Consider the following 25,892-nt stretch of genomic DNA (forward strand, 5'->3'; position numbering starts at 1 on the left):
CTATTTCAGTCCCTCAACAAACATTGTCGCTTTACATCCACTTCTTTGCATGTGTTGGGCACAAAGTTAGAACTTGTATGCGCTAGTTTCATGTCAGAAGATGAGCTGTCTGGTTCAGATTTGGTCCACTGTCAGTACTCCCGAGTTGGGAGACCCATCACGGTCATCTCCAGAAAACTAGACCGCACATGCGGCCATAATGATATGACGTACAGCTGTAAACGTCGATGTAAACTGAGCAAACAAAGTGGAGAACGATAGTGCCACAAGAATGCTGCCAGTAAAACAACTAAGCGAAGTGCTAATTAAGATAAAAATTGCTTTTGTGCACTTCTGCAAGAGTTCATGTTGTTGGGCGAGTCGGTCGTACATCGTTGAGTGATGGTACTGCGCAAAATAATACAAACATGGACGAGAAGGGCACAAGGACGGGCGCAGTCCTTGTGCCCTTCTCGTCCATGTTTGTATTATTTTGCACTTCTGCGAGAATAGGTGATGTGCACATGGAGAAACTGAAATTAGGTGAGCGTCAGGTTGCAAATCACAAGTGCTAAATAAGGGAAAATCAGTACCTGTTTCTACAGCAAAATCGTTTTTGTAAGTCTCGAGATATGAGGCCAACATCCTATACACGCCTACTTTCAGTATGGTGTGAAACCTAGAACACATGATCGCCATCATACATGTACGTTACTGACTCTGTATGACTGGCCATTATTGTATATATGACTGATCATTATGACCATTATGACCAGGTATGACTGACCATTATGAAGTCATTATTCATTTTAATGAATGAAGGCAAGCGCACTCATTGGTCACTAATTTTAGTGCGAAAGCACTATTTCACGAGGTCTAACTAGCTCACCGAGTTTGTGTGAAGCTTGACTTTGAGGGTGACCTAGGCCCGTGGAGAAACAAAATGAATGTAAACAAATATTGCTGCGACTGGGATCTGAACCCGCGGAGGCGCGAACAGATCAGCTTCACTGGCCACTGCACGATAGCACTTTGCTATCACCTCAGCCGATCATGCCTCGTGTTTAACTGCAATACACTATCGCGCTGTGCAGTGCACATCATTGTCTTCATCAACTTCTGTATGCAGCGCGAACAGATCAGATCAACTTAACTTCAATCAGAGCTTAACCTGAGTCTAATATTGTCGCCAGACGTGCTGATGAACCAGCAAAGCAAAACCATGGGGCAATCAGGCAAAACACATGCTTTCGCATGGCTGTTTGGTTCAACTACGTTAAAACCGTACCACTTTTTTTTCTTCCAGACCCATGTGAACAGTCGGTTGCACCTGGATCGTGTAGGGGCTCATATATGCGGTTTTACTATGACCGGCAGGAAAATCGGTGCAAGCAGTTCACTTATGGTGGCTGTCAGGGTAATGCCAACAACTTTGCCACTGAAGAAGAATGCTCCGAACGATGTGTCTCTCTCGGTGCAAAGGGTGAGCTTTTTTGTGCATGTGAACACTTGACCAGTCACCTGAAAGTCCTTTACTGTAGAAGCACTTTTGTTTCAGTGAGACATAGAAAAAGAGTTGTTCCTTGATGTGACAGTCACATTAGTTATCACTGCTTATCTAACCTACCATATAAGGTGACAGATGTAGTAATCCTTATTGTATGAGACATGCTTGCTGTTATTTTTGTAGGAATTGTTAGATTGATTGCAGCATTTCAAGATCATTTGTGAGCGCATTGTCAGTGGGCAAGGGTCCTGTCATGAGTGTATGTGATCACTTAGGGAGCTGCCACTGGAATATGTTTGTCATCTAGTTGTCAAATGCAGATTACTATCGTGATATTTTAGGCTATTTTTTCTCTGCCTATACTGTCGACTTGCTGCCATCACTGCCAGTAAGAGTTCCTGCACTACTTGCAGTAGCCATCAGCACCTAATTACTGCTGCTTTGTGAAGTACAGGTGTCTCCACTATGAAAGGGAACAGTCACTTTTGCACATAAGAACAAGTTACGTTGTTACTTCTGTGCTGAATAAGAAAATACATATCTCATTGACATTATCCATCCTGAGGAGGAGGAGAAAACAACTTTATTTAATCGCCTGCAGAACGGCACCATAACTAAATGGCGCCGCGAAGCGGGCTCTGATGCCTTCTCAGCGGACGGTCTCTACTCAACTCCAGCGCGTGTTACTCTCGCAGTCGCTCGCCCTGAGGGGCCGAGACCTGCTGGACGGCCCAGGTTTGGATTTCGTGGTTATAGCGTTCCGCCTCAGTCGCAGAGGGAAATTATTTAGAACAAAAGAAAAACATGCTTTTCAACTATACTTGTGGAGTAATCATTGCAATTTTAGTGTGGACCATGTGCTCCTTTTAATATTGGATCTACCTGTACATGACCTTTTGTATAACAATACATTTTCACCATTTCTTTGCCACTATGTATGTCTGCTGAAGCACAGTTAATGTCACTGTGCTTGTCATTAACTCCGGCATGGTGGTGTGCAGATATCTGCATCCTGTCCAAGGAGGTAGGCCAGTGCCTGTCGGAAGACCGCAAGTGGTACTACGACTATGTGGAGGGGCTCTGCAAGGAGTTTGTCTACACAGGTTGCCAGGGCAACCGAAACCGCTTCAACACCCGTGAGCAATGCGAGCGCATGTGCAACTCCACCAGGGTGACCGGTAAGTCTGCCGCACCTGCTTGGTTGATTGTGTAACGAGATTCCATGTCTGAAGCAACATATGCTACTACTTACTCGCATAATGAATGCACTTTATTTACTCTCATAACGAATGCACTTTCTATTCCCAAAAAATCTAAACAAAGTTGACCAGTGCATTCATTATGCAGGGTAAAATGTTCTAGAAAAACTTGAACCAGTAAAAACCAGACAGAAACTAGGCTGGTGGAATAAATACTTTATACACAACAACTCACCTTCTAAATATAACAAAATGCACTCTTCAGCAGGGCTTCTGTGCTCAAGAGCGTACCGTATTTACTCGCATAATCCTCACACTTTTTTTCCCTGAAAATCAACGCGAAGTTTGGGGGTGCGATAATTATGCAGGGAAAATTTTCAAGCAAATGTTTCGGAGTGTTAAATGCAAAGATGAATGGGTGCAAGATCAGGATTGTCAGGTCCGCAATTGTAAATATAACGAAAATATTACTTTCAAGCGTAACTTACCTTCGTTATGAAAGTACAGGGTGAACGTAAGCTCAAGCTGCTAAAACACTTTATTTGCCGCGCGCAACCTCCCCGTCACTACTCGCGTTGCGTACGTCCTGCAGGCAATTCTACTCTTCATCAGAGTCCGTGTCGACACTGGAATCGATGGTTTCTTCATCTTCCGATGCTTCGTCGTCGTCCCACACCAGGTGGTCCTCGGTCGCATCCAGGGCATTCGAAATTCCTGTTTTCTTGAAGCTTCTGGCCACCATGTTTACATCAATCATCCCCCATGCCTCTGATACCCAGCTGCACAGCAGCTCCACGGACGGTCTTTTGATCTTGCCGCCCGGCGTCGGAGCATGTTCACCTTTGGCCATCCATTCTGCGTACAGCCTCCGGACGTTATCTTTAAATGGCTTGTTGAAAGATACGTCAAGAGGCTGTAGCATTGATGTGAGGCCGCCGGGTATAACAGCCAGGTCCATGCGCAGTTCCTTGAACTTCGCCCGAACCGACTCTTGAAGATGGCCCCAAAAGCTATCAAGCACGAGGAGCGACGGAAAAAGAAGCGCCCCCGGTCGCCGCCCCCACACAGTCTTCACCCAGTCAACCATAAGGTCTGCGGTCATCCACCCCTTTTCTTGGACGCGCACGTGTATACCAGGGGGGAGCTTTCCTTTCGGGAGGGTCTTCCGCTTGAAAATGACGTACGGTGGGAGCTTCCGCCCGTCCGCCGTCACGCCTAGCATGACCGTGCACCTCTGTTTTTCGGCACCTGTAGTCCTGAGGTGCACAGTCCGAGTGCCTGTTCAACTGTCCTGCTGCTGGGCATATCAAAATTCAGCGGAGTTTGGTCCGCGTTCCCTATCTGGGAGAGCAAGAAGTTTTTCTCCTGCCGGATCCTGATAACGAATCGATGGAAGTCCACTATTTTCTCTTCATAGGCTGCGGGCAGGCGCTGGCAAAGCGTCGTTCGCCTCCTGAGCGAGAGTCCATTGCGCCGCATAAATCGTGTGGCCCACCCGTTACTAGCGCGGAAGTATTGCACCGGGATGCCCTCCTTTCTTGCGATTATGAGCACCTGGTTCCGTATCAAATCAATCGACACAGCACACCCATCCGCTCGTCGAGCCTTGATATATTCCAGTAAAGAGGATTCGACGGCAGGAAATTTCCCAGTCTTCGGTCCACGGAAGGCCCGGCGTGTCTTACCAGTCGTCTTGAGTTCGTCGTGCTGCCGTCTTCAATACCGGACGCAAAACTCGTTGACGCCGAAGTGTCTGCTGGCGGCGCGGTTGCCATGTTCCAACGCATACTCAACAGCTTTTAGCTTAAAAGCAGCTGTGTAGCTTGCGTAGCGTCCCATGGCAAACCGCCACAAAGAGCACGGTGCAACACGCAAACAAGGCAAACGAGGCCTACAAGACACCGGAGAGCTGGAGACGCCTTCGCAAAATGGCGTAGCGGTGGTGAGCACTGAGTGGATGAGTGGTAGCGGCGGTGGCAGCGGATGATAGCACAGTATTGCCGCCTAGTAGCACGCGCGCCCAACCATAGCAGTTAGTTGTGGCCGCAGTAAATAGATGGCTATCGCTACGACAAGCAGACGGCTCGCGGCAGTAATTTTGGGGGTGCGATGATTATGCGGGGAAAAAAAAATTTCCAATTTTTGATAGCCAATGGGGGGGGGGTGCGAGCATTACGTGAGTGCGAGCATTATGCGAGTAAATACGGTATTGAACATTTTTATGTATAGCGCGCTCGTATAACTCATGCAGTGGCCTCTAATTTAGTTCTAAAAAGCTCACTTAGAATTTTCGTTAGACCAATTCAGTGTGAAGCCGAGCTGCAGCAAGTTCCTACAATCCTTAGTATGGAAGATTAAAGAGAAAAATTCTTTGAGACCAGGTGTTATTTCTATTGGTTCTCACATTCCTCACGGACTAATCGTATGAAGGTTCATTCTGTAGGGTATAGAGTTTTGATGTTCTGAAATGGCATTATATTATTGCATAGTTGTTTCGCATTAGAAAAAGGGTGCTAGCATAGACTATCGTTGGCCGTTGAAAAATGCGTGTAAAAAGAAAGGGGTGCATCTATCCAATATGCGAGTGAGAAAACAAGTGTACTTTCTAGTAGCCAACGAAGAGGGTGTGTTCATAATGCAAGTAAGTATGGTATAACAGCACTTGGAGCAGTTCATGCTCACATTTGTCTGAATCACTTGCACTTCTGTTTTGTTTGTTGCAATTATCGGCAACATAGTAAAATGGTTATCGCTAATTGTTCTCTCATCATTATGAAATGATCTGTAAATGATAGCTAGTAATGTTAGAGAATAGCAGAAAGAGCTGTGCTAGATTGCAGCAACTCACTGGTGTTGGTATGGTAGTGTCAGAGACAGCCCATAGCAAGCACCAATTGGTTCTGTTATACATTTATCCACAGTTTTGTGTTGCCAGTTACCCATATCCAGAATGCATGGCACACCTCAGCATTGGTCGCGTACAAAACTCGCTTAGCCTGCTAAGCACTTCAAGGTTGACTGTTTCTAAAATGACCTGTTTTTTAATTTGATCTTGTTTCTTATCTAAAGCCCACTGCGCCATCTGGTCAAAAATAACATTAACGGTGCTTAGGCTAGCGATGAAAGAGAAAGGCTTTTGATAGAATCACTGCAGAATATTACCCCAGACTTCATTTATCTTAAGGAGCTACAGATAGTAATGTGAAACTACTGAGCCAACTAGACACCGAGGATGACAGGACTGTATTGCCTATTGAGATGATCGAGGGCTATGATTAAATTGAAGGTTTGACAACATCTTGTGAAGCCAGCTAGGGAATTCATGACAAAAGCAAAGGGACTAGGAATAGTGATGAAAAGTTGGGGTTAAAATGTAAATGATGTTGCAGTTTTCCCATGGAAGGTTTGTTCACCATATGGAAGCTTTGTTGGGTGAACATGGCTTCCGTGTGGGAGCCAAGCTGTCGTTTACATTTTAATTGTCAGCTTTGGCCTTTGCTCCCGTTTATTATTTTTTGGTAGAAATACAATTAGAGAAAAAAAATAAATGTAAATCAGAAGCCGACACCCCAGATGAACGTTACGTCTTGGGTCCATGAAGCTAAGTTGAGAAACAGAATGATGGCATTGATGGCAAGCTCGGCAACGTGTGGAATGGATGATCTCATTGGAAGACGGTGCCTTGCTGTTTCCCATCCTAGTGCCCCGAGACGTTTGCGCCTTGCCCAAGCAGGAGGGTCCGTGTCGGGCAGCCATTGTGCACTGGTACTACAACATGGCCGCTGGTCGTTGCGAGCAGTTCTACTATGGAGGCTGTGAGGGCAACGCCAACAGGTTCGAGTCAAGGCGTGACTGTGAGCGAGCCTGCCTCTCCCCCGGAGGTGAGCACACCACAAAAACGAACAAGGATTATTCTCATGGTGGGTTCATTTTGAAACTCCCAAGGCTATCCTGTGGATGCCCTAGACGTTTATAGGATGTTCGAGGGACTTTTGATGCTCATTGGGAATGCGTCCACTTCCTGGGAAAAACGTTGAAAATGTGGAAATTGTCCAAGAATTTGTTAGCGTTGGAAAGTCTGGGAAGGGAGGGCACTGTTTTGCAGTGCTCACCTGTGCTAGAGAAATTTGAATTTCAGTGCGGTTATGCCTAAACCATGAAGTTCTTGGCTGATTCAGAAAATAAATTAATTATTATTGTTTGTTTGTTTCGAATGTGCCAAATCAGCCCTGGACTCATTGAGCAGCAGAAGAGCACATGGTCATGATCATGACCACATCAGAAAACTTTTGGTGGCTCGTCATGCACCTGTTTGCGTTGGTCGGTGCACTGATGCACATAATTTGAGTAATAAACATGCACATTAGTCACCGCTACATATCACTAGAAAAATAGCATTGCTTCTTGCAAACTGGATGTTTTTTCATATTACTGTTTGCTCTTTTTTGATATTGCTTTCTTCATGGAGCATTTTATTAAAGAATACTATTGTTATACGGTAGAATGTTGGAGAAGCTCTCAAAGTGAAACATAATGATGTCATGACTTTATTGCATGTTTGCTTTGTGCATGCACTGCTTCCGCTGCCCATGTTGTTTTCTTTCTTCGTGCAATAATATTTGGGTTCTTTTGTAATTAGCAAGAGGTGACTGTCTTTCTTTTGGTTATCGTTCCATTAGAACTGTACCGTCTACAAAACTCACCTTCAAAGCATGTGTGCAGGTCTGTAGCACCTTCAATTCTGAACCGAAGTGCTGTGAGGAATGCTTGTATTCTGTGCCACCAGCTGTTGCTGATTCATTTGCCTTCCATGAGGCTCGTTTTTCTTGCTAAAGGACTATAGAAATAAATTTTTCGCTTGCGTGTTTTCTTTGTGAAATGATGCATTAGGCATTAGCATACATGGATCACACTGTGCTGTTTCTCTACAACCACTGAATAATTTTTAATTGAATTTCTTTGCTTGTAGTTGTTTCGATCTCAGCAACTGGATAATGGCTACGACGTGTGTAGTGGCCTTAGGTCATGTCAGGCTTCAAAAAAACTTTAGTGTACTCTCTTGAACAAGCAGGGTGGCTGAAGCATTAAACTGGCTTAAACTATGTATCAGCATTCATACTATATACTGCAGTTTTTTTTAAGCCTCATGTGACCTAAACTCATCTTTGATGTCACAGCCATTGTTTGGGTGTTGAAACCGAAACAGCATCAAAGAAGAAATTCAAATATAAATTATGTAGCTGTCATAGGCAAATACCGCGTGGTGATCCATGTAGCGTAACGTGTTATGCATCATTCCGGAGGAGGAAGCAGCTTCTAAAACCAGGTGTCTAGACTCCTTTAAATTGCCTGGCTCTAAGTGCCTTTCGGCAGTGGAAAGTCCGTCTTGCTTCGTGTTCTTGCTTCACTACAATTCTGCAAGGAGTAAGCACAGTTTATGTGTAACTTGCCATATTTGTGCCACACAAGCGTAACAACGAGTGTCTGAGAAGTGACATTTTGTGCAACCACCTCTTCTGCGGTGCAGGGCGGAACATCTGCGTGCTGCCACAGGAGGCTGGAAACTGTGTCGACTTCCGTGAGCGGTGGTACTACAATGCTGAGGAAGGCCGCTGCCATCGTTTCTACTATGGCGGCTGCGACGGAAATGAGAACAACTTTGCTTCACACCTGGAATGTGAACAGGCCTGCGGGCGGCCAGCTGTGACAGATGCTCCTGAGGAAGAGTTCAGACAAGGTGAGGGGACAGCAGTGAAGCCTTGTGGCGATGCAAGACATTGGAAATAATTGCAGGCTTTGTAGCTTTATAAGTTGATTTGTCGTTTTTCATAAGCAGGAGGCCTCCAGCGTATCATGGTAGTTCTGCTTTTAATGGCTGCATCGACACATTTTGAAATTTTTGTGCTCCAGTGGGCACTGGAGAGAGTCTGCTCGGTCCAGGTAGGCTTGGGGGTGGTTGCACTCAGGAGCTGGGTACAGCTATTAATGGCATAATTTAACAGTATAAACTATCAGCAACATAACATGCCTATTACAACATATGTTACAGTGCACATGTGGAAGCAGTTGTGCACATCGTGCCTTTAGAGGCTTCTGCTGTGAATTTTGCCCAGTGCAAGAGGTGATGTGCTGTAGGCTTCTCTTTTGGATATGTGTGGGTTAGGTTTCTGCGCCAGAAAACACAGAATCATGTGCTAGTAGCTAAGTATTATGTACTGATGAGATTGCTGGTCTCAAGGTTGTCAGTCATACCATAGTGAAAAAAATGGTGATCCATAGTATTAATAAATAAGGGCAATAAAAACAGATGTAATAAATGTGATGATGAAGGTGACACATGTTCAGTGAGAGATATCAGTACCAATAAATGCATTCTACACTGTTTTACTTTTATACCACTTCATTTTTTTTAACAAAGTAATATAATTTTTTACTATTGCTTCAGCAGATGTTTTGAATCTTTTAATGGCACTGTTACAAGCCGTTCTGTGCAGAGAACTAGCACTGAAGCCAAAAAATTAAAAGCTTCACTCCTCCTTAAGAAATGGTTCAGCTTCCTGCCAAACCTATCTTTTGTGGGTTCATGTGCTGCAAAGTGCGCTTTAAATTGTTGCTCGCAGAGTTCTGCTTCATGCAATATGAGGCTGGCCCCTGCACCAACTTGGAGGTGCGCTGGTTCTACGACAAGCAGGACGGTGTCTGCCGGGAGTTCTACTACGGTGGCTGCCTTGGCAATGGCAACCGCTTCAGGTCTCGCCGGGACTGCGAAGAGAGGTGCTTCAGTGCACAAGGTGGGCAAGGGTGCAGCTTTCCTTCGCACTGCAGAAAACAAAAAAAATGCTTAAGAACTACTACAGTTCAACCCGGATATATCGAATTATTGCTTGTATCAAATAGTCAAAACATCAGTTTGAAGGTTGCATGCAAAAGTATTGCACTACTGAACACTTTTATGGCACTCACGTAAACGGAGCAGTTGATATATTGAACGGCATGCCACACTTAGGCAAGTCGCGGTTCTCCTAACGTCCCTTCCGCGATCAGTTCTCGAGCGCGCGGAGCTGTGTCGGCTGTGTGGCCTTGAGCACTTGGTGGAAACGCTAACCTTTCATAAAACTGCCTCAAAACTGCGTGACAGGAAGAACATAGCGTATGATTAATGGTAGCCATTGGTATTGCGGGCCCTTTTTCCCCGCTAGACTGATGCCATGCGGGAAAGCCAGCGTTTCCTACATGGTTTGCTATGCAGTGAAGCTAACCTAGCTGACTGAAGGGCAAGTCTATGGCTCTCATCACCATTGCTTCGTTCGCTTTGCTGCCAAGGGCATAGCGAAAACGAACCTTATCTTAATGAAAGATTATTGTGTTTATACTGGACTGGCAACACAATCAGGCCTATTGTGATAGGCAGTGGCTAATTCCAAAGCACTAGGCCATAGCCTTGTGCTTTAGTGAGTAGTGGTGCTTCCAGCATGCCAGCAGGCAGCACGTTGCTACAGAACGTTTGTTTCTAGCCCTGGTGCACGTTATTCTCACTTCTTGATTGCAAACAGTCTTATTTATAGGCATGTTTTATATATCGAACTGTTCTGCAATCCCTTTCAAGTTCGATATATCTGGCATCAACTACAGTATAAATATTGCTCTACCTACTGCTGTAGAGGCTCTTGGGATGCCCCAAAGTGCACATGAATTTCAGGCTGTTGCTGGCTCCTAGTGGGACTAACTTTGCAATTACTGCTGGCAATTGCTGCTCCTTGGAAACGTTTGAAAAAAATTCCGTGTCCTTCATGTGTCGTACAAGCACCAGGCAATATAAATGTTCCTAGCTGTGGTCATCACCATTGGTGCCAAGCTTCTGTGCATGCATTGTTGACAATTGCTTATTTTTTACTTTTTCGTTTACTGCCTAAATTTGGGCCCAATTTTTGGGTAGTTATATTTGGAGGGAATTACACAGGTGCTTCTACATTTGTTCCCATGTCAGTGAAGGGATGTCCTTGTGAGAACAAATTGACTGTGTATGATTTGATTTCCAAGAAAAATTTGCATTTTAAAGTTATGAGGTGACTGAAAATTTCAGTTCACAGCAAATAATTGTGTTGGTGTGTAAGTAATTTAAAGACTGCTTATTGGGGTTTGTTTTCTGTGCCTAGTTTTGAGCTAGGGCTTCAACTATGAAAGACATGTTCCACTACAGAGGACCACATTGCACTTCTTATGTCTTCTTACTTTCAGGATGTCTATTTTCTAATCTTCCTTCTTCCATTCTGTGCAGATCTGTGCATGCTGCCGAACGTGCAGGGCCCTTGCAGTGGCAACTTCATACAGTGGTTCTACGATCCCGAGACAGACAGGTGCCATGAGTTCACATACGGTGGTTGCCAGGGCAATGCCAACCGCTTCAATGATCGTGAGGCCTGCGAGGCGCGGTGCCGCAAGGGCGCACCACTGCCCACTGAGCACCCTGTCGACCATCCCACGCCACTTGGTGCGTTGCACTTGCTGTTGTTGTGTGGCTGCGAAAAAATTGTGATACTGACCTCAAAAGTGTGGGCCCAAAACAACAGATGAGTTTAGACGGTACAGAGAAAAGACGAAAAAATTGTTCTCAATGTACCAAGAATTTGGTGTATTGTTGAGGGACTCAGCAATATGGAGGCAATATGATGTCAAAATCTTCACTGTTGACAAACTGCCTGCACATCAATGTAACCTGGCAGAAAAGGTGTTCTAACTGAACTGCACGGCAGCCTATGGTGCATAGATGCAGGGACCACATAATTAGCCCCTTCTGGACCGTAATAATTTGGGAAACCTATTCTTCTCTGTCGTAGATATTCTCATTACCATCATTACCATTGCAATACCAAGGGTACGGGCTTGATCCTCTCTGTCGTGGCAGCGTTTCGCCTTCAGCAGAACGGAAAAGGCACCCATGTGCTGTGTGATGTTAGTGCAAGTTAAAGAACCCAAGGTGGCCTAAACTAATCTGGAGCCCTCCATTATGGCATCCCTCATAGCCCATAAGTCACTTTAGGACGTTAAACCCTGCAATTCACAATTCATTTACTACATGGCATATCGACCAATATGCAAGTAAATACGGTAGTTTGTGCAGACATTTAGTTGAGCATCGCTCGGTTAGGCGAAGCTGTTTATAATCAGAAATATACATTGGGAGGTTTTGCAATTCAAATTGACAATGAAAGTCGACTCTGGCAAACCAAGCATTGGCCAGGAATGATAACCAAGCTGTCGAGCTGCCATCAGCCTCCAGGTTCTTGCTGTATGCGACATGTGCCTGAACAAATTTCTCTTTTGATTTAGCCCCCTTTTCTTTCATTTGTAGTCTTTTGTTCAAAGTTCAATTTACTTCTTTGCTCATAACACAAATATAATGAACTGCGACTGCCACTGAACCGTGCAGGAGTTTGTGTAGCACTCCTTGTGCTTTGGAGGTTTTTGGTACCTGACGCACTGTGTCTAGTCTCAGTGCTCTCATTGTGGTCTGGGAAAACATAGAGAAGCACTACATGCTTGAAAATGCTTAATTACATATGCTCACAGTGGCTTCCTTGCTGTTCCTTGCAATGCAGATGTCTGTGCACAGCCTAAGCAGCCGGGACCTTGCTACGGTGTGCTGATGATGTGGTACTACGACACCACGACCCGCAAGTGCCGCAACTTCACCTACGGTGGCTGTGAGGGCAACGACAATCGCTTCGAGTCTCGGGAGCTCTGCGAACAGCGCTGCGGCCGTGCTGTACCACCAGGTGAGCTTTTTTTTCTCTCTACGTGTGTTGGGTTACATTTTGTTAGCTCGTAACCAGTTTGGAGCATCAGAATTCACAGAGCGCTTATGACAGCAGGCGTGAAAAAGGTGCTATACGCATGCTGAGAAATCAGCATGTTTATCACACCTAATGTACATGCATCGATATGCACCTTCTCACACCTTCTGCACCTACCAGTCAGAACTCGGTTCGTGCAGATTTAGACGGCAGTATTAACCAGGTGTTGCTGCCAAGTGTGTTACTTCACCTGGTAAAAGAGAAATGTCTTAAAAAAAATGGAGAATTCAGCCAGCATGTAAAAACTGCTGGCAGGCTACTCTGCATTTGGGATGGAGTTTAAGGAGAGAACGGCAGAGTAAAGAAAAGTGCGGAAAACAGTTAGAAAGGAAGGTATATGCATACAATAATTATCGCCATGAAATTAGGGTGAAGACATTTCTAGTGGAGACCAAAAAATTTTTAGATGTGTACAAAAGTCCAGTGTCCTGCTGGTGCAGAAAGTGTAGAGGTGTACAGGTGCACAGTACAGGCATTCAGCTCAGCTGCTGCAGAGGGCAGGACAAAGCACGTAACATATTTAGATTGCATTGTAAGTGTCATTTGTCTAAGTGTTTCCATTCACAAGACCCTTGTGTGTTCACACACACTGTTACAAGAAATGCTCTGATCAATTGAAACATAGTTTGCCACTTCTGATGTTGAGATCTGCCTTTAGCTAACACAAGTAAGCTCAGGTGTTCCCTGCAATGAGGGTCCTGCTGATTTTTTTTGCTTCCCATGCATGTTTTGTATTGTAAAGCTGCACAGACCTTTAAGAGCGTCCTCAGTCTGTGGAGCAAACCTTTTTAAGGCCAATGAGAAAGGATAAGCTTTAGCCTGTGAGCCAATATTTTCATCAACTGCTCTAATTCTTTACCTTTACTTTACTTTTTTTCTCGTCTGTTAAGTAATGATTGCAGTTAAGATTATGCATGTATCCGCCGACGTAGCCATACAGTCTGCAGCAAATATTTACAGGACACGGGCAGAAAAACATTTTGTTTCGGCTTGGTTTCAGAAGCCAGTTGCCTGAAATTCTTGCAGATACGAGCATGTGGTTACGCCATTTGTTGGTGTGTGCATCAGGCTACAAGGTTGCAAAACAGCACTGTAATAAATTTGTTTCCAAGTGCACGCGTTCCGTGAAGTTTTGCTGCCGACCGTGCATTGCCACTGAAAGCAGTGTATAACCACTTAAAGAGCAGGGTGTGGCCAAATTGCTTGGCGGTAGCTGTGGATATTACTACACAGGTTGTTGTAAATGATAGTAATAAAAAAAATGTGTCCAAGCTCTACAAAGAATACTAGTTTGTGAAAGCTTGAACTTAAAAGAAGTGATCAAAATTGAGGTCCAGAATGCATTAAAGCAGAAATTTTGTGTTATACTACTACTGGGTTTGCTAAAATGAACGATATGGGCAGATGTAAACCAGTGGCCTTTGCAGATTATTTTGGAATCGTCGGAGGTACCTTTTGGAAGCTTTGGCCACTTTATAGTTCCTAGAAGCGAAAGCTTAGCCGTGAAACCTTCACTGGTATGCAGCGGTAAAGTTGTTGCATTGCGTGACGTTGAAAGTACATGCAGTGCTACATTTTGCAACCAGTGGTGTCAACTAATAAAATAGTCCTCGATTAAACAGTGTGGTCCTGAGAAGTAAAAAGATAGCTTAAGAAAACGTGCGAAGACTTTGTCAACGGTTGGCAGCGTCTTAAGGCTAGTGGCACGCAGTATACGACTCCGCTGTGATAAAATCTGGCTTGATGTGTGTGTACTGTATGCTGCAGTATTGGTGCATGCGTAGCTCTTCATGCAATGTGTCCTGCTCTGTGCTGATGTTTGTCTCACTCTTTGTAGTCGTAGTGCCACCTCCTCGGCGTCCCACTAAGCCTAGGCGCATTAGCAAAGGTAAAGCCTTCCATACTAATACCTGCATGCCCCTGTCTTCTTCTTCCTACCTTTCTTTCTTTCATGCTGGTGATGGTATGAAAAATGAACTTGGGGTCTTAAGGTGCTTCAGTTTTCCTTCAGAGACATTGTTACTATATCTCATTGTTTTTGAGCGATGCATTGATCGTTTTGTTTAGTGACTTTTTTTATGCAACAGCTTCCTATTGCTACAATGCTCTACATTTGTAATTGACAGCAGTGTACAGAAACTGTGTGATACATGCAGTTTAAGGTAGCTGAGCATTGATGCACATTTGGAATGTTTTCTTGCACAGACAGCCGGGGAACAGTTGGATTGAACATGCTTCACACGCTTCACTTGAGTGTTATTTGCGGATGTACAGCGGACTGTGTTCAGGAAAGAAAGTCTTAAATGTACTTTGTTTTACTAGATGTTCACTTAAATAATGGTGATTTTGTCTTGGATAGTGTCTAAAATGATTTTTTGTATTGAAAGCTTGCATATTAATTCAGCTGAAAATTTGTGGCCCTGGTAGGCTTGAACTGAGGCCAGCCTTCTGCTGTGCGAGTTCATGTACTTGAAGAATAGATGATTTAAGGAGGCAGAATAGCTGGGCACTGACGTGCACTAAATTCAGTTTTTTTAAGGGCTAATAAATTCATTCATTCATACTTTATTTTCCAGAAAAACTGGATGGCCCCCTGGGCTAAAAACGAAATGAGCAGCTTGACGGGGCCCAGGAGGCCGTTACAAGGCAGTGTTGCAAAGGGCAAAAATATGTATAAGGATTTACAGCAGTACATGCCATATACTCAAGAAATTAACGGCAAGAACACGATAAAAGACAATGTCCTTTTGGTAGAGAAAGAAAAATAAAATTGAACATATAATCACATGCATCACAGTAAGACATGAACCGAATATACAATAGATAGAGTAATATAGCACCACACTTTCAATACTTATGAAAAAAAACACACCGTGGTTCATAATTTCACAAAGTACTGATGCAATTGCTTTGGGGTTAGGTTGTTTTTGTCTTTGTAGACACTAAGCAATAATGGCAGGTTATGTGCTAATAATTGGCATTTGTAATTTGTTCGAAAATGTGGGATTTCCCAAACATCTGGACATCTTGTGTGCATATTAGAAGTACAATGTGTTTATAGCGGCTAGAGATGATAAAAATTCTTTGATCTCGGTAGAATAAAAGTAGGCTGCTTGTAGTAATTAATATGTGTATAAATCATCTACGCTTACGATATTTAAGGAATAGAATGCATACCTTGTAGTGGACATTGGCTCGACATTTGCAATATAGCGGATTATTTTTTCTGTAAAACATGAAGTTTGTCAAAAATTAGTCTGTGTTGCGGTGCACCAAACTAAAGAACAATAGTTTAAATATGAGTTGAACAAGGCGTGATACAGCTAAAGTTTAGCTTTTACTGGGAGCAGTCTACGGCCGAAATTGATCGGATCTTGGACCATACCATCACAAGCAGCTCGGCTATGGGAACCAATTCGAGCTGATACTGTGCTGGCCATTAATGACATCTATAATGTGGAATTAAAAAATAATAAGTTAAGATGTCTTCACTATTACATCTGCCTTTCTTGCAAACGATAGCTTCATAGTTGATTTTGCAGCTTCCTGGGGTGCATACCTAAAGAAGTCTTCAGACTGAGTGGTGAAATGGTGGAAAGGTGCTTAGAATGTGAAGCATTTTACAGCAGTTTGTGGTAATTGTAGGTTATATACGAAGCACCGTTTTGCAGAACATAGGTGTCATTTTGTGATTTTATTCAAATTTTTGTCAAGTGACAAATATTTTTTCAGTATTCAGGATGGCCTATGTGTCAAACGTGGATGTTTTGAATTGTTGTTTAGCTCAATTAGGCAAAACATCCACTTGAAAATCACGTATAAAGCAAAAAGTTTAAAGCAAAAATAAGAACGAACCAATAAAAGTAGGCCAAATTAAATTGTGGAAATTCGGTTTTAACCAAAAAAGGTTGTATTACTGAAATGTGCTTCACAGCTGCCTCAGCTATTCAGCGGGAATTACAGTGAGCCAAGGGAGAACATTAACAGAGTGTGGGAGCCAGGGACATGGTGATGTGGTGCACTGTTGGATTAAGTAGCGCAGCTGTGCATTTTGAGGCACTGCTCCATTACCTTGCACACCTCTGCAGGCTTGGATGCTCTACGTCGTTGCCATATGTCGTCTGCTAGCGAAGTCTGCTAACTGCCATCACCCACTTAGCGCAGTTACTTGGCTAAGCAGGTGACTCCATTGCATGCAAGGACTGTGGAAGCCATGCATAAGTGACACGAAATAGTGTCACGTTCTTGCTACTGCAACAGTTAAGCAGGAGTTCCAAAGCTGTCATGAGCATGCAGACTATGCCATGCCCCCCCATCATTATACCTAGCACTACAGCCCAAAAACATCTCAACCCACCCTTTAGAAATTAAAATCTACTTGTGTTTTTATTCAATGGGTCCATCATTTGCCTTCTGTTAGTTTGTTATTAGTGATAGCATTTCCTTTTTCAAGCTCAGGTATAAGCACTTTAGTTGTAATTAACAATCATTTACATGTTAATTACAGGTAAATAGAATACTGAAGCTGACAAAAAGTCAAGATACACTCTGACTTCTCACCACACATAAATAGCACTTATTACATCGTTATATCACCCCAAGAAAAGCTTGGTAATTTATGTGGGAAATAATATTAACAAAAGAAAAACTGTGACAAAACTGTGTTTTGAAATGAACAGTGAAAAAAGTTCATCGAATTTAAAAAAAATATAAACTGAAAAATCCAATCTATAGATGTATCGAATTGCTCATTGTGCCCCTGCAAGTAGTAGCGGGTCTCCTATGGCGCCCCAGTGGTCATTTTTCCTCAAACTGATAACTCTAGCCACATGAAAACTTGTAAAATGCATCACTAAGGCAATGCGGGGTGCGGTCATGGATAGAGTAACTATATAGAGGCTCCTTATGGGATCGATTTACATCACTTGAAGAGTTCGTCAGAAAATTGAGTAGGTCTGACTAATATTTTTTTCTTACATGATAAACACAGTGCTTATTGTTGCGCAAGCTATGCTCATGTATGCAGTAATATTCAACTAGCTAGATTTGCTCCTCTGCTGTCATAAAAAAGAAATGTCCAATTGTATTGTTTTGCACAAAGGAAGTGTTTTATAACGACATTTAGAATCGAATTCACATGCAGTCATAATTAACTGATATTAAATTAATGGGCACAAAAGCAGTTAACTGGTACTTACGTTTTGCTTTCTTGTTTAAATTCTTTTGCTGCATCTGCTGTTTTCTGATAAGGCATCTGCTTTTCACATGAGGATTGGGAATGGTGGGCGAGGAATGAACTTGCCAGTGGTGCAGTGTAAGATGAAAACTTCAGCGATCATTACCGAAATTTGCAGGCATTTGCAAGAAAATGGCTGATGCGGGAACCTGCAGTGAAATGCATGCTAAATGGTTCTACGACGTAAAGAGCGGGCTCTGCCTGCCATTTGTGTACACCGGCTGTGGAGGCAATAAGAACCGCTTCAAGTCGGCCGAGATCTGCCGGAAGATCTGCTCTGGGGTCACAAGTACGTGTGGAGGCTTCTTGGGGGAGTTGAGTTTTAGCATAGTGTTGCTGTATTCCACTACACTATGCCGCTGTTATGTACCACTGCTGTAAACCACAACCATATATGCCTACCATATACCACTACTGTATACTGCTGCTGTACACAACTACTGCGTACTACTACCGTCAGCCACCAACGCTACATGTGCTGCTGAAGGTCGGTGGTGGTAGGTGTATATCGTAGTAGTTTACTGTAATACTATGCTAAACTCTCTACTTTCTTGTGTCGATGAGTGGATTCTCCTCTGCAATATGGGTTGCATGTCCTTTGCATGAAACGATCACTTTTTGCATGTGTCTGGTACGAGTGCAATTCAGTGCTGCCATCTGGGATGACATCAGGCGAGTAAACACTGAGACTAGGAGATGAAAAGATCAAGATTCAGCGGCGCTTTAAAAAAATTGTGTCCAAGCAGAAATGTTGCAGCAAGTAAAATCAGATAAAAAGAAATGTGCAGTTTTCTTTTTGGCTTTCATAGTCACACACACATATACCTGTGCAACGGTGTCTGGAGGCTGAATCAGGACTTGCAGCAAAACCAAGGTTTTGTTTTTAAATGACAACTTTAAAAAATAAACGTTAAAAAAGTTTCATGAAATTGTTTATAAATGCAAGTGATATACGCAGATGTAGAGAGTTGTCATCATTTTCACCAGGTGTGCTGGAGGACATCCCCAGTTAATATTCGGTTAGCCTTGCTCTGCTTAAGATATGATTACTGTATACCAGAAAGTCATGGAAATCATTTCTCCTCCTAACTCTCTGTAGCCTTCTCCTTGGCACCCAGTATGTTACTGCTGGTTATTTATTCTGCATGTTAGAAGACCTGCTCAAGCCCATTTGTCCTTCTTTTGTTTTAGCAACAATTTCATTAATCTGCATCTGTTCTGTAAACCCTAGTGCTTTTTTTCTGACTCTTAAACGCTACTATCTTCCTCATTTTTACAGTCTGCTGGGCGTCGGTGGGTTATAAACAGATTGACTCCAAGCTTGTAGTTTTTCTCTTAGTAAATGAAAGAAAAATAGAGCATTCTTGAAATAAGGAAGTCCCAATTTCATTAGCATCTACCCAAAGCACATTCATACTTGTACAATGTGTTTTGTATTCGTCAAGTACGAAAATGCTGAAAAGGCTGGTCGATGATGTGCGACATCACTTTTGATCGTTGCTTCCAGTGGACAGCATTGATGACGAAATCATCGATCCTGATGCGGACAGGAAATGGATGCCGCCTTCCCCTCCAGAGCCTAGTGACACAAGCGAAGAGTTGGACCCACGTGTGAAGCCACCAATGGCAGTCACACCACTTCCAGAGCCTAGTCCGTTGACACCGGCAACTGTGCCCCGCACGCCAGCGCCAGAGTGCCTGCCGTCAAACTGTGAGGAACTGCAGTGCCCCTTGGGAAAGAATAAGACTGTGGACCACCGTGGGTGTGTCCAGTGTCGCTGCAGCAACCCTTGCGAGGTGGGTGTTCAACTGTATACGGTGCGTTGACTCTAGTTTGAAATTTGAGAACTATTAGTCAACCTACAATCAAATAATAACTCACCACGATGGCTCACTTGCCGTTATGTTTGGCTACTGAGTACACGTTTACAGATTTATCTCAGCCAGAAGAATTGAACATTAATGAATGGAAAATTCGAAAATGCAATGTCCTTTTGGTATTTAGGTGTGGTATGCTAAAAAGCCCAGGTGCTCAAAATTAATCACAAGTCTTGCTGAGGCATTCCTCATGGTTCATAGTAGCCCTTTGGTGCATGAAAACATTTTAACTCCTAACTCCAATGATTTCAGAGCATACACTACTAATTCATGCCTGTACTCATTTATACGTAAATAGCCTTTGGATAAAGAACAAAAGTACTGATTTTGCTGTCAGGTTATTTCATCGGGTGACAGAGCCTATTGTGATGATTCATATTGGAGCTGTGCGGTTTCGACAAAGCTGTGTGCACTTGTCTTGCCATTTTCAAACTTCTTCGGGCACTAAAGAGACTAGAATCGCACAGCAGCCTCCTTCTAGACTTGTTCTTTACTAGCAGTGGAAGCTTGCTGTGCCAGACATTCTCTTTTCTGAGTTTGCTGCTGTTGCATGAAAGTATAGTAACTATACTTGCTACTGATATTGCAATGCAATTAACCCAAGTGCAGTGCAGTATTGTTGTTCAATTTTTGGTCTGTCAATTGGTGAGGAAGCCTGGGGGATTTTCGTTCTACTTTCTGTAGCTCTCTGGCTATGGTTTAAAGAATTGATGCAATTGTTTATCGGATCCAGTTCCTGGGTGGCGAAAGGAGTACACGAATTGAGTTTTGTATGCTAGGCACAGCCTGGCGGCCTCACAGATCAGTTACTTTTTGTTTATACCAATATATAGGTTTTGTGCCAATCACTTGCATTGAAATGAAGCCGGAGAAACGAAGCCATGCTTGATCTCTCAGTACGAAACTGAGGGTTGAGTCTTTTTCGACCTCACTTCAGTGGACCTGGTTACGGTGCAAACATCATGAAATGTCTGCTGCACAGCCAACTTAATGTGTTCGAGAAAAAAAAAAAACGAGTTTGGTGAATTCAGTGGGATAAACCCAGCACAGTATCGACTCGAATTTGTTCCCATAGCCGAGCTGCTTGTGATGGTGTGGTCTAACATCCGATTAATTTTGGCCACCTTGGCTTCCTTAACATGCACCGACGTTGAAAACCACATGAGCGTTTCAGTACGCATCAAGATGTGATGGCTGCACACTGAACTCTATTTCATAACCTTGTTCTCAGCAACCGAATACCGCACCCAAGGAGCCACTGTGGTTGGTAGATTAGGAAAGCTTCATACAGGACTGGACTTGGTTTTTTGGTTGATGATCAATGTCATGAGTGTCGCTAACACTGCATGTGCTTGGCTTCTTATGCAGACGTTCTCGTGCCATGAGGAAGAGCTGTGCAGGATTGAAGCGTACCGAAGTGCCGACGGGAAACCCAACTACCGACCAGTATGCCGACTGGGTGAGTGTTTCTGGTAAATTTTTCTGGGTGGCCAAGGGAATACATGAGTCGAGTTTTGCATGCTTGACCTAGGCACAGCCTGGCGGCCTCACAGATCAGTTTTTATGCTTACCTAAGTTCACCAAAGTTTTATGTGGAGAGAAAAAAAAATGGAAAAAAACATGGAAACATTACCTCCCCCTCCCCCTCAGCAGAAATTTCCTGCTTTGCTGGATGGATGGATGATAATGGCTTTACCCTTTGTATTGGGTGGCAGCTTGCGCCACCTAGCCTAAACATCCCTCATTGTTAATTGATTCTTTTTTTCTTTTTCTTTGATTTCACTCTTAAAATGTCAAGTTTGACTATCTTTTTTCTCTCCAAATTCATCCCTTCCTTGATTTCCTCCACCAATCTTCCAATCTCCCCTTTGTCAATCTCACGCTTTTTTCATCCACTCGCCCGTCCTCCCTAGCAAATCCCTTCACCCTCTCTAAGTGTGCTCCTGTTCCTTCGGGGAGGGCCGGGCGAAGTTCTGCACACCTCATAACCAAGTGCTTTAGGTCTCTATTTCCGTTTTACAGGCAGATTACAAAATATCCACTTCTTCAAATTTGGACCTATATGGTTTTTTTCTCACAGTCCCTGTCCTGGCCTCAAAAAGCAATGAACTGCCCCGCGAGTTATGAAATAACCACTTTTTTTTGATGTCCTGTTTTCGTGTCCTATATATACCTAGCACCGATTTTTCCTGCATTCTTTCTTTCCACATCTTGCTTTCTGTCGCCTTTACCTCCTCTTTCACGCTAGTGTTTTGCTATTACCAATATATTGCACAATGTTGCAAAGCCTGCTGGTACACAATAAGTTTGTTATCGAATGACTGTTCAAAAATTGTCTTCTGCAAGCTAATCATGTGAGTCTTCAGTGCTTCTGGTGCAATAGTTTTATGGCAACTCTTTTAATGCGACAGCGTTAAGGGCCCCGTGCCGCAGAAAAGCCGGTGTTGTCGGCGTCGGCGACGTTGGCCGTGAGCGAAAAATCCGTCCTCTCCCTCCTCCTCGCAATGTACGCCACTGCCCCAACAGATGGCGTGTGACTGCAGCGCCTCCCGCTCGTCTCGTTCGGGCACAGTGGGGCAGTGCGGGCATGCAGGAATCATGCGGTGAGCGGCGATCAACGCAGTGCACATCCAAAGCACATTCACCACGAAGCATGCGACTTGCTGGCTGCCTGTTCATTCGGCGCGGAAGCTATGCTGGCGTTCGGGGCATCGGGTTTGTCGAGAACGATGTGCCGACGAATTACGAATGCAACTTGAGTCCCGTGTGTTTCGGCAAGGTGCATGGCAGCGCTTCTACGTAATTTTCCGCTTTGCGCGTCCGTTTCACCGTACTTAGCAGAGCGACCTCTGTAATGGGCAAAGCATCGCGCCGAACGGGCGATGGCGTTCCATGGACTCCCTGGCAGTGCTGTAACACGCTGTCGCGTTCCACTCTTAAAGCCGAAGCTTAAGCATCCTCCAATTTTTCTTCCTGAACTGCATAGTTGCAAGCTGTGTTCACCTTTCTAAAAGAATGGCAACTAGGTGTGTCAGTATCAGTCAATGACAAAGTTGATGATACTATACTAAGTAGAAGTAACTATAGTCAGTAAAAGGGATCAGCATTGCAGAATGCGGGACTATCTTGTAGAATGGTAGAAATGCTGCCCGTGCACAACACAGCTTCACCCGTAATGCAGTAATCAATCCAATGCCAGAATTTTAAACTGTCTCTTGAAACACAGAAGGTTACTTTTTGTTTATACCAATATAAAGGTTTTTTGCCAATCACTTGCATTGAAATGAAACCGAAGAAACGAAGCCATACCTGATCTGTGGGCACGAAGCCGAGGTACTCAAAGGGGTCGAGTCTTTTCGACCTCACTCTTAATTTCAGAAGACCTTTGGTTCGGTTAGGGTGCAAACATCTTGAAATTTCCTATGTCTGCTGCACAGCCAACTTAATGTGCTCGAGAAAAAGTACCGAGTGAGCAGGAAACTTGTCATTTTGGGAGCCATGGTGATGTAATCTGCATCTTAAAGTGCAAGGGGGCTGTGCTGTTCCCAGAAACTAATATAGTTTGTTCACTATGGTGCTGAATAGCAAGCCGTGCATTGCATGGCATTATGGGGATGATTTCTTCGTTGCAGCTGATCATGCTCTGTTGGGAAGACAACACTTCAGTCTTTTGTTTACCAGTCTTTTAGTTATAATGCATTTTAGTATCCAGCATGGTGAATCCTGTCCACATGTTCACTAATTTTGAAACCTTTTTCTTCTGGCTGGTGTTAACTGGTGTTAAGATTGTGAGACGAGCACAATGAGAACACCCCGGTGATGGATGAACCCTAGAGACAAGACCTGAGAAGACAAACATTTTTGTGATGCTTCTGCCACAGTGATGCTTCGACGTTATTAACCTTTTTGGTAACGCAATTTTTATTTAATGACCAGTGAACAAAGCTGGCCACTGCCCTGTAGCTGAAGTCGAGGCACAGCCTGCCGCTGTGGTGCGAGCCGACTGCAGAGATGTTTGCCGTGTGGACGCCGACTGCCCGGGCGTACGCAAGTGCTGCTACAATGGCTGTGCCCATGTCTGCGTTGTGGCTGTCGTCACTGGTGAGGCTGCCCTCGTCTTGTTTCGTGTTGTATGAAACATTCCATGTTTGGCTCCGTGTGGACTCTATTTAGTCAAGGAGAATGAAATCCGAATAAAGAAGAGGCAGGGGCTATGGGCAGGTTATGTAACATAAAGAGGCAATGACCATGGACACTTGGGATAACAGTGTGGGTTCCAAGATAACATAAACACAGCGGGGCGGTGAATGAGATTAGGATGCTTGTGTGGATAGGGTGGCTTGGCACTGGCGGGCAGGGCTGATTGGAGGTCAGTGGGACAGCCTTTTCTCTTGCTGTGGGTGAAGCTGGGACAAGGGTGAGGCTCGGTTCGAACGCTCACAGGAGTCCTCCCTCAATTTTCTCTGCTTCGCCTCTGTAAAAAGTGAACCTCTAAAATTTCTTTTGCCTTATTTGAGGCTGTTAAGTCTCAGAGGTTGCCTAAAAAACACTTTTGTGCTCCCCATTAAAGAAAAACTTAATCTGGCACGTATTGCAGATGGCTACGGACATGAAACAAGTTTTATGTTCCAGTGAAGAGGCTAGACATCACGAGCTAAGCAACTACTGTACTGACTGTGAAACGGTGTTCTGCTAAACGTACCAGCGTTAAGGACAGGGACAAGGAAGGAGACAGTCCTATGCTTGTATTGTCTCCTTCCTAGTCCTTGTCATTTGTGTTGGTTTGCCAACTTGCCCAAATGTCTATTTTTCCGTGTGCTACTCCTACACTTGCACTAGCAACGCATCCTAAGAGATGTCGCGGCATCAGAAAATTGTTTTACATGCTCTGTTTGTTAGTTGTAGCATTGTGAGCGCAAGGAAGCTGTGCTGACAGGAGGGAAAGAAGGGACCAGAGGGAGTAGTGCTTAGTACGGAAAATGCGGCCCCCGGAAACGAAAAGCGCGCAGCTGTGTTGCAGGCCCATGACTGATCCCATCCAAGCGACTCTGAAAATGTGAATTCGGATGAGCTACAAGAATGCGAGTACCTTAGACTGTCACATGTTTACTACGGTGTGCAAATATGGCTGAACTGGGTGTGAGCGCTATAAATGGAATGGGGTACTTGAAGAAGTAGAGGATAAAGATGTTTATTTCAAGGAAGAAAAGCAGTGATGTTACCGAGGTAGTAAAAGAAAATCAAATGGACCGTTCTGTGATCTGCAGCAGATAAACAGCTCAGCATCTGGTTTTAGGGGGTAGAATTGTGAATGAGTGAAACAAATGTTTGAAATGGCATTGGGAATGATTTTCTGTTGAGTTCAGCTCACTTATTTGTAGCTTTTGTCTGCTGAACTTGGCGCTTTATTTCTTGGCTTTGTTTTGCACTTCTTGCTGAATTAGTACTTCTTTCACCAGTCAAGCTTATATTAGTTGATCTCTTGGTTATGACTGAAAAACACTTTACAGAAATCGGTACCACCCTCACGACTACTACGACGCAGGCTCCAGTTCTGACCCCGGAACCAACAACTGAAGGTAAGATGTTTACTCATTTCAAGACTGCTTTGTGATTCTTTTGCACTGTACTGAAAGAGAATGCCTTGTAATCTCTATGTAGTGCTGCTCAGAGACATGGTGCTGTATTATTACTACTGTGGATATCAAAGTCTTCCCTGCTCTTGGTGTTCATCCTGTATACTGTCGCTGCTTTGTTTGTGGTTTTGGGACTGTGTTGGCATTACATCTGCCTGCATGCTGCTGTTGCTGCTTGTAAACGACTACACTGTCTGTGGCCTTGTCAAGCTGCCTATAGCAGCTTTTTCAGCAGCTCCTCCACGTGTAAGGTGAAGGATGGAAATTAGGTGACTTGATTCCTTTGGTGCTTCCAGATGCTTCTGGAGGCACAAACAACTGCAGTCAGTGTCATCAAACAATGTGGGTTTTGAATGCCACTATCACAACAGGAGAATGAGTACGCGCACGGCTACTACCACTGATGCAATCCTATACTGGCTTGTTACGATCCGCTTGATGATCTGTACGGTAGTGGTTGTCCTGGCTATCACACAAACTGGACTGTTGACAGTCTTTGATTTTGAGCTGTTGAAGTGAAACCGTGGTTTTTATTATTATCTATCACCGATAGATTTTTATAGCTTGTTGCCAGTGGGGCTACCGCAACCATATCAATCTGGT

At 44.0% G+C, this 25,892-nt stretch overlaps 1 protein-coding gene across 4 annotated transcripts in view; it reads left to right on the forward strand.

Annotated features, from left to right (window-relative positions):
• Ppn (proteoglycan-like sulfated glycoprotein papilin) overlaps positions 1-25,892 on the forward strand; it is a 159,486-nt gene that overhangs the window by 119,253 nt on the left and 14,341 nt on the right. For 3 of the 4 annotated variants that reach the window (XM_077665429.1, XM_077665431.1, XM_077665428.1), the window contains exons 26-38: positions 1,286-1,462; positions 2,488-2,664; positions 6,387-6,566; positions 8,213-8,422; positions 9,306-9,476; positions 10,964-11,176; positions 12,285-12,461; positions 14,377-14,427; positions 17,894-18,064; positions 19,283-19,572; positions 21,022-21,112; positions 23,590-23,754; positions 25,164-25,232. In XM_077665429.1, the coding sequence (XP_077521555.1) occupies positions 1,286-1,462; positions 2,488-2,664; positions 6,387-6,566; positions 8,213-8,422; positions 9,306-9,476; positions 10,964-11,176; positions 12,285-12,461; positions 14,377-14,427; positions 17,894-18,064; positions 19,283-19,572; positions 21,022-21,112; positions 23,590-23,754; positions 25,164-25,232 (2,142 nt within the window). The remainder of the gene's footprint in view (positions 1-1,285; positions 1,463-2,487; positions 2,665-6,386; positions 6,567-8,212; positions 8,423-9,305; positions 9,477-10,963; positions 11,177-12,284; positions 12,462-14,376; positions 14,428-17,893; positions 18,065-19,282; positions 19,573-21,021; positions 21,113-23,589; positions 23,755-25,163; positions 25,233-25,892) is intronic. The other variant, XM_077665430.1, reaches the window with a different exon arrangement.

Source organism: Amblyomma americanum, chromosome 5, assembly GCF_052857255.1.
Source record: "Amblyomma americanum isolate KBUSLIRL-KWMA chromosome 5, ASM5285725v1, whole genome shotgun sequence".
NCBI lineage: Eukaryota > Metazoa > Arthropoda > Arachnida > Ixodida > Ixodidae > Amblyomma > Amblyomma americanum.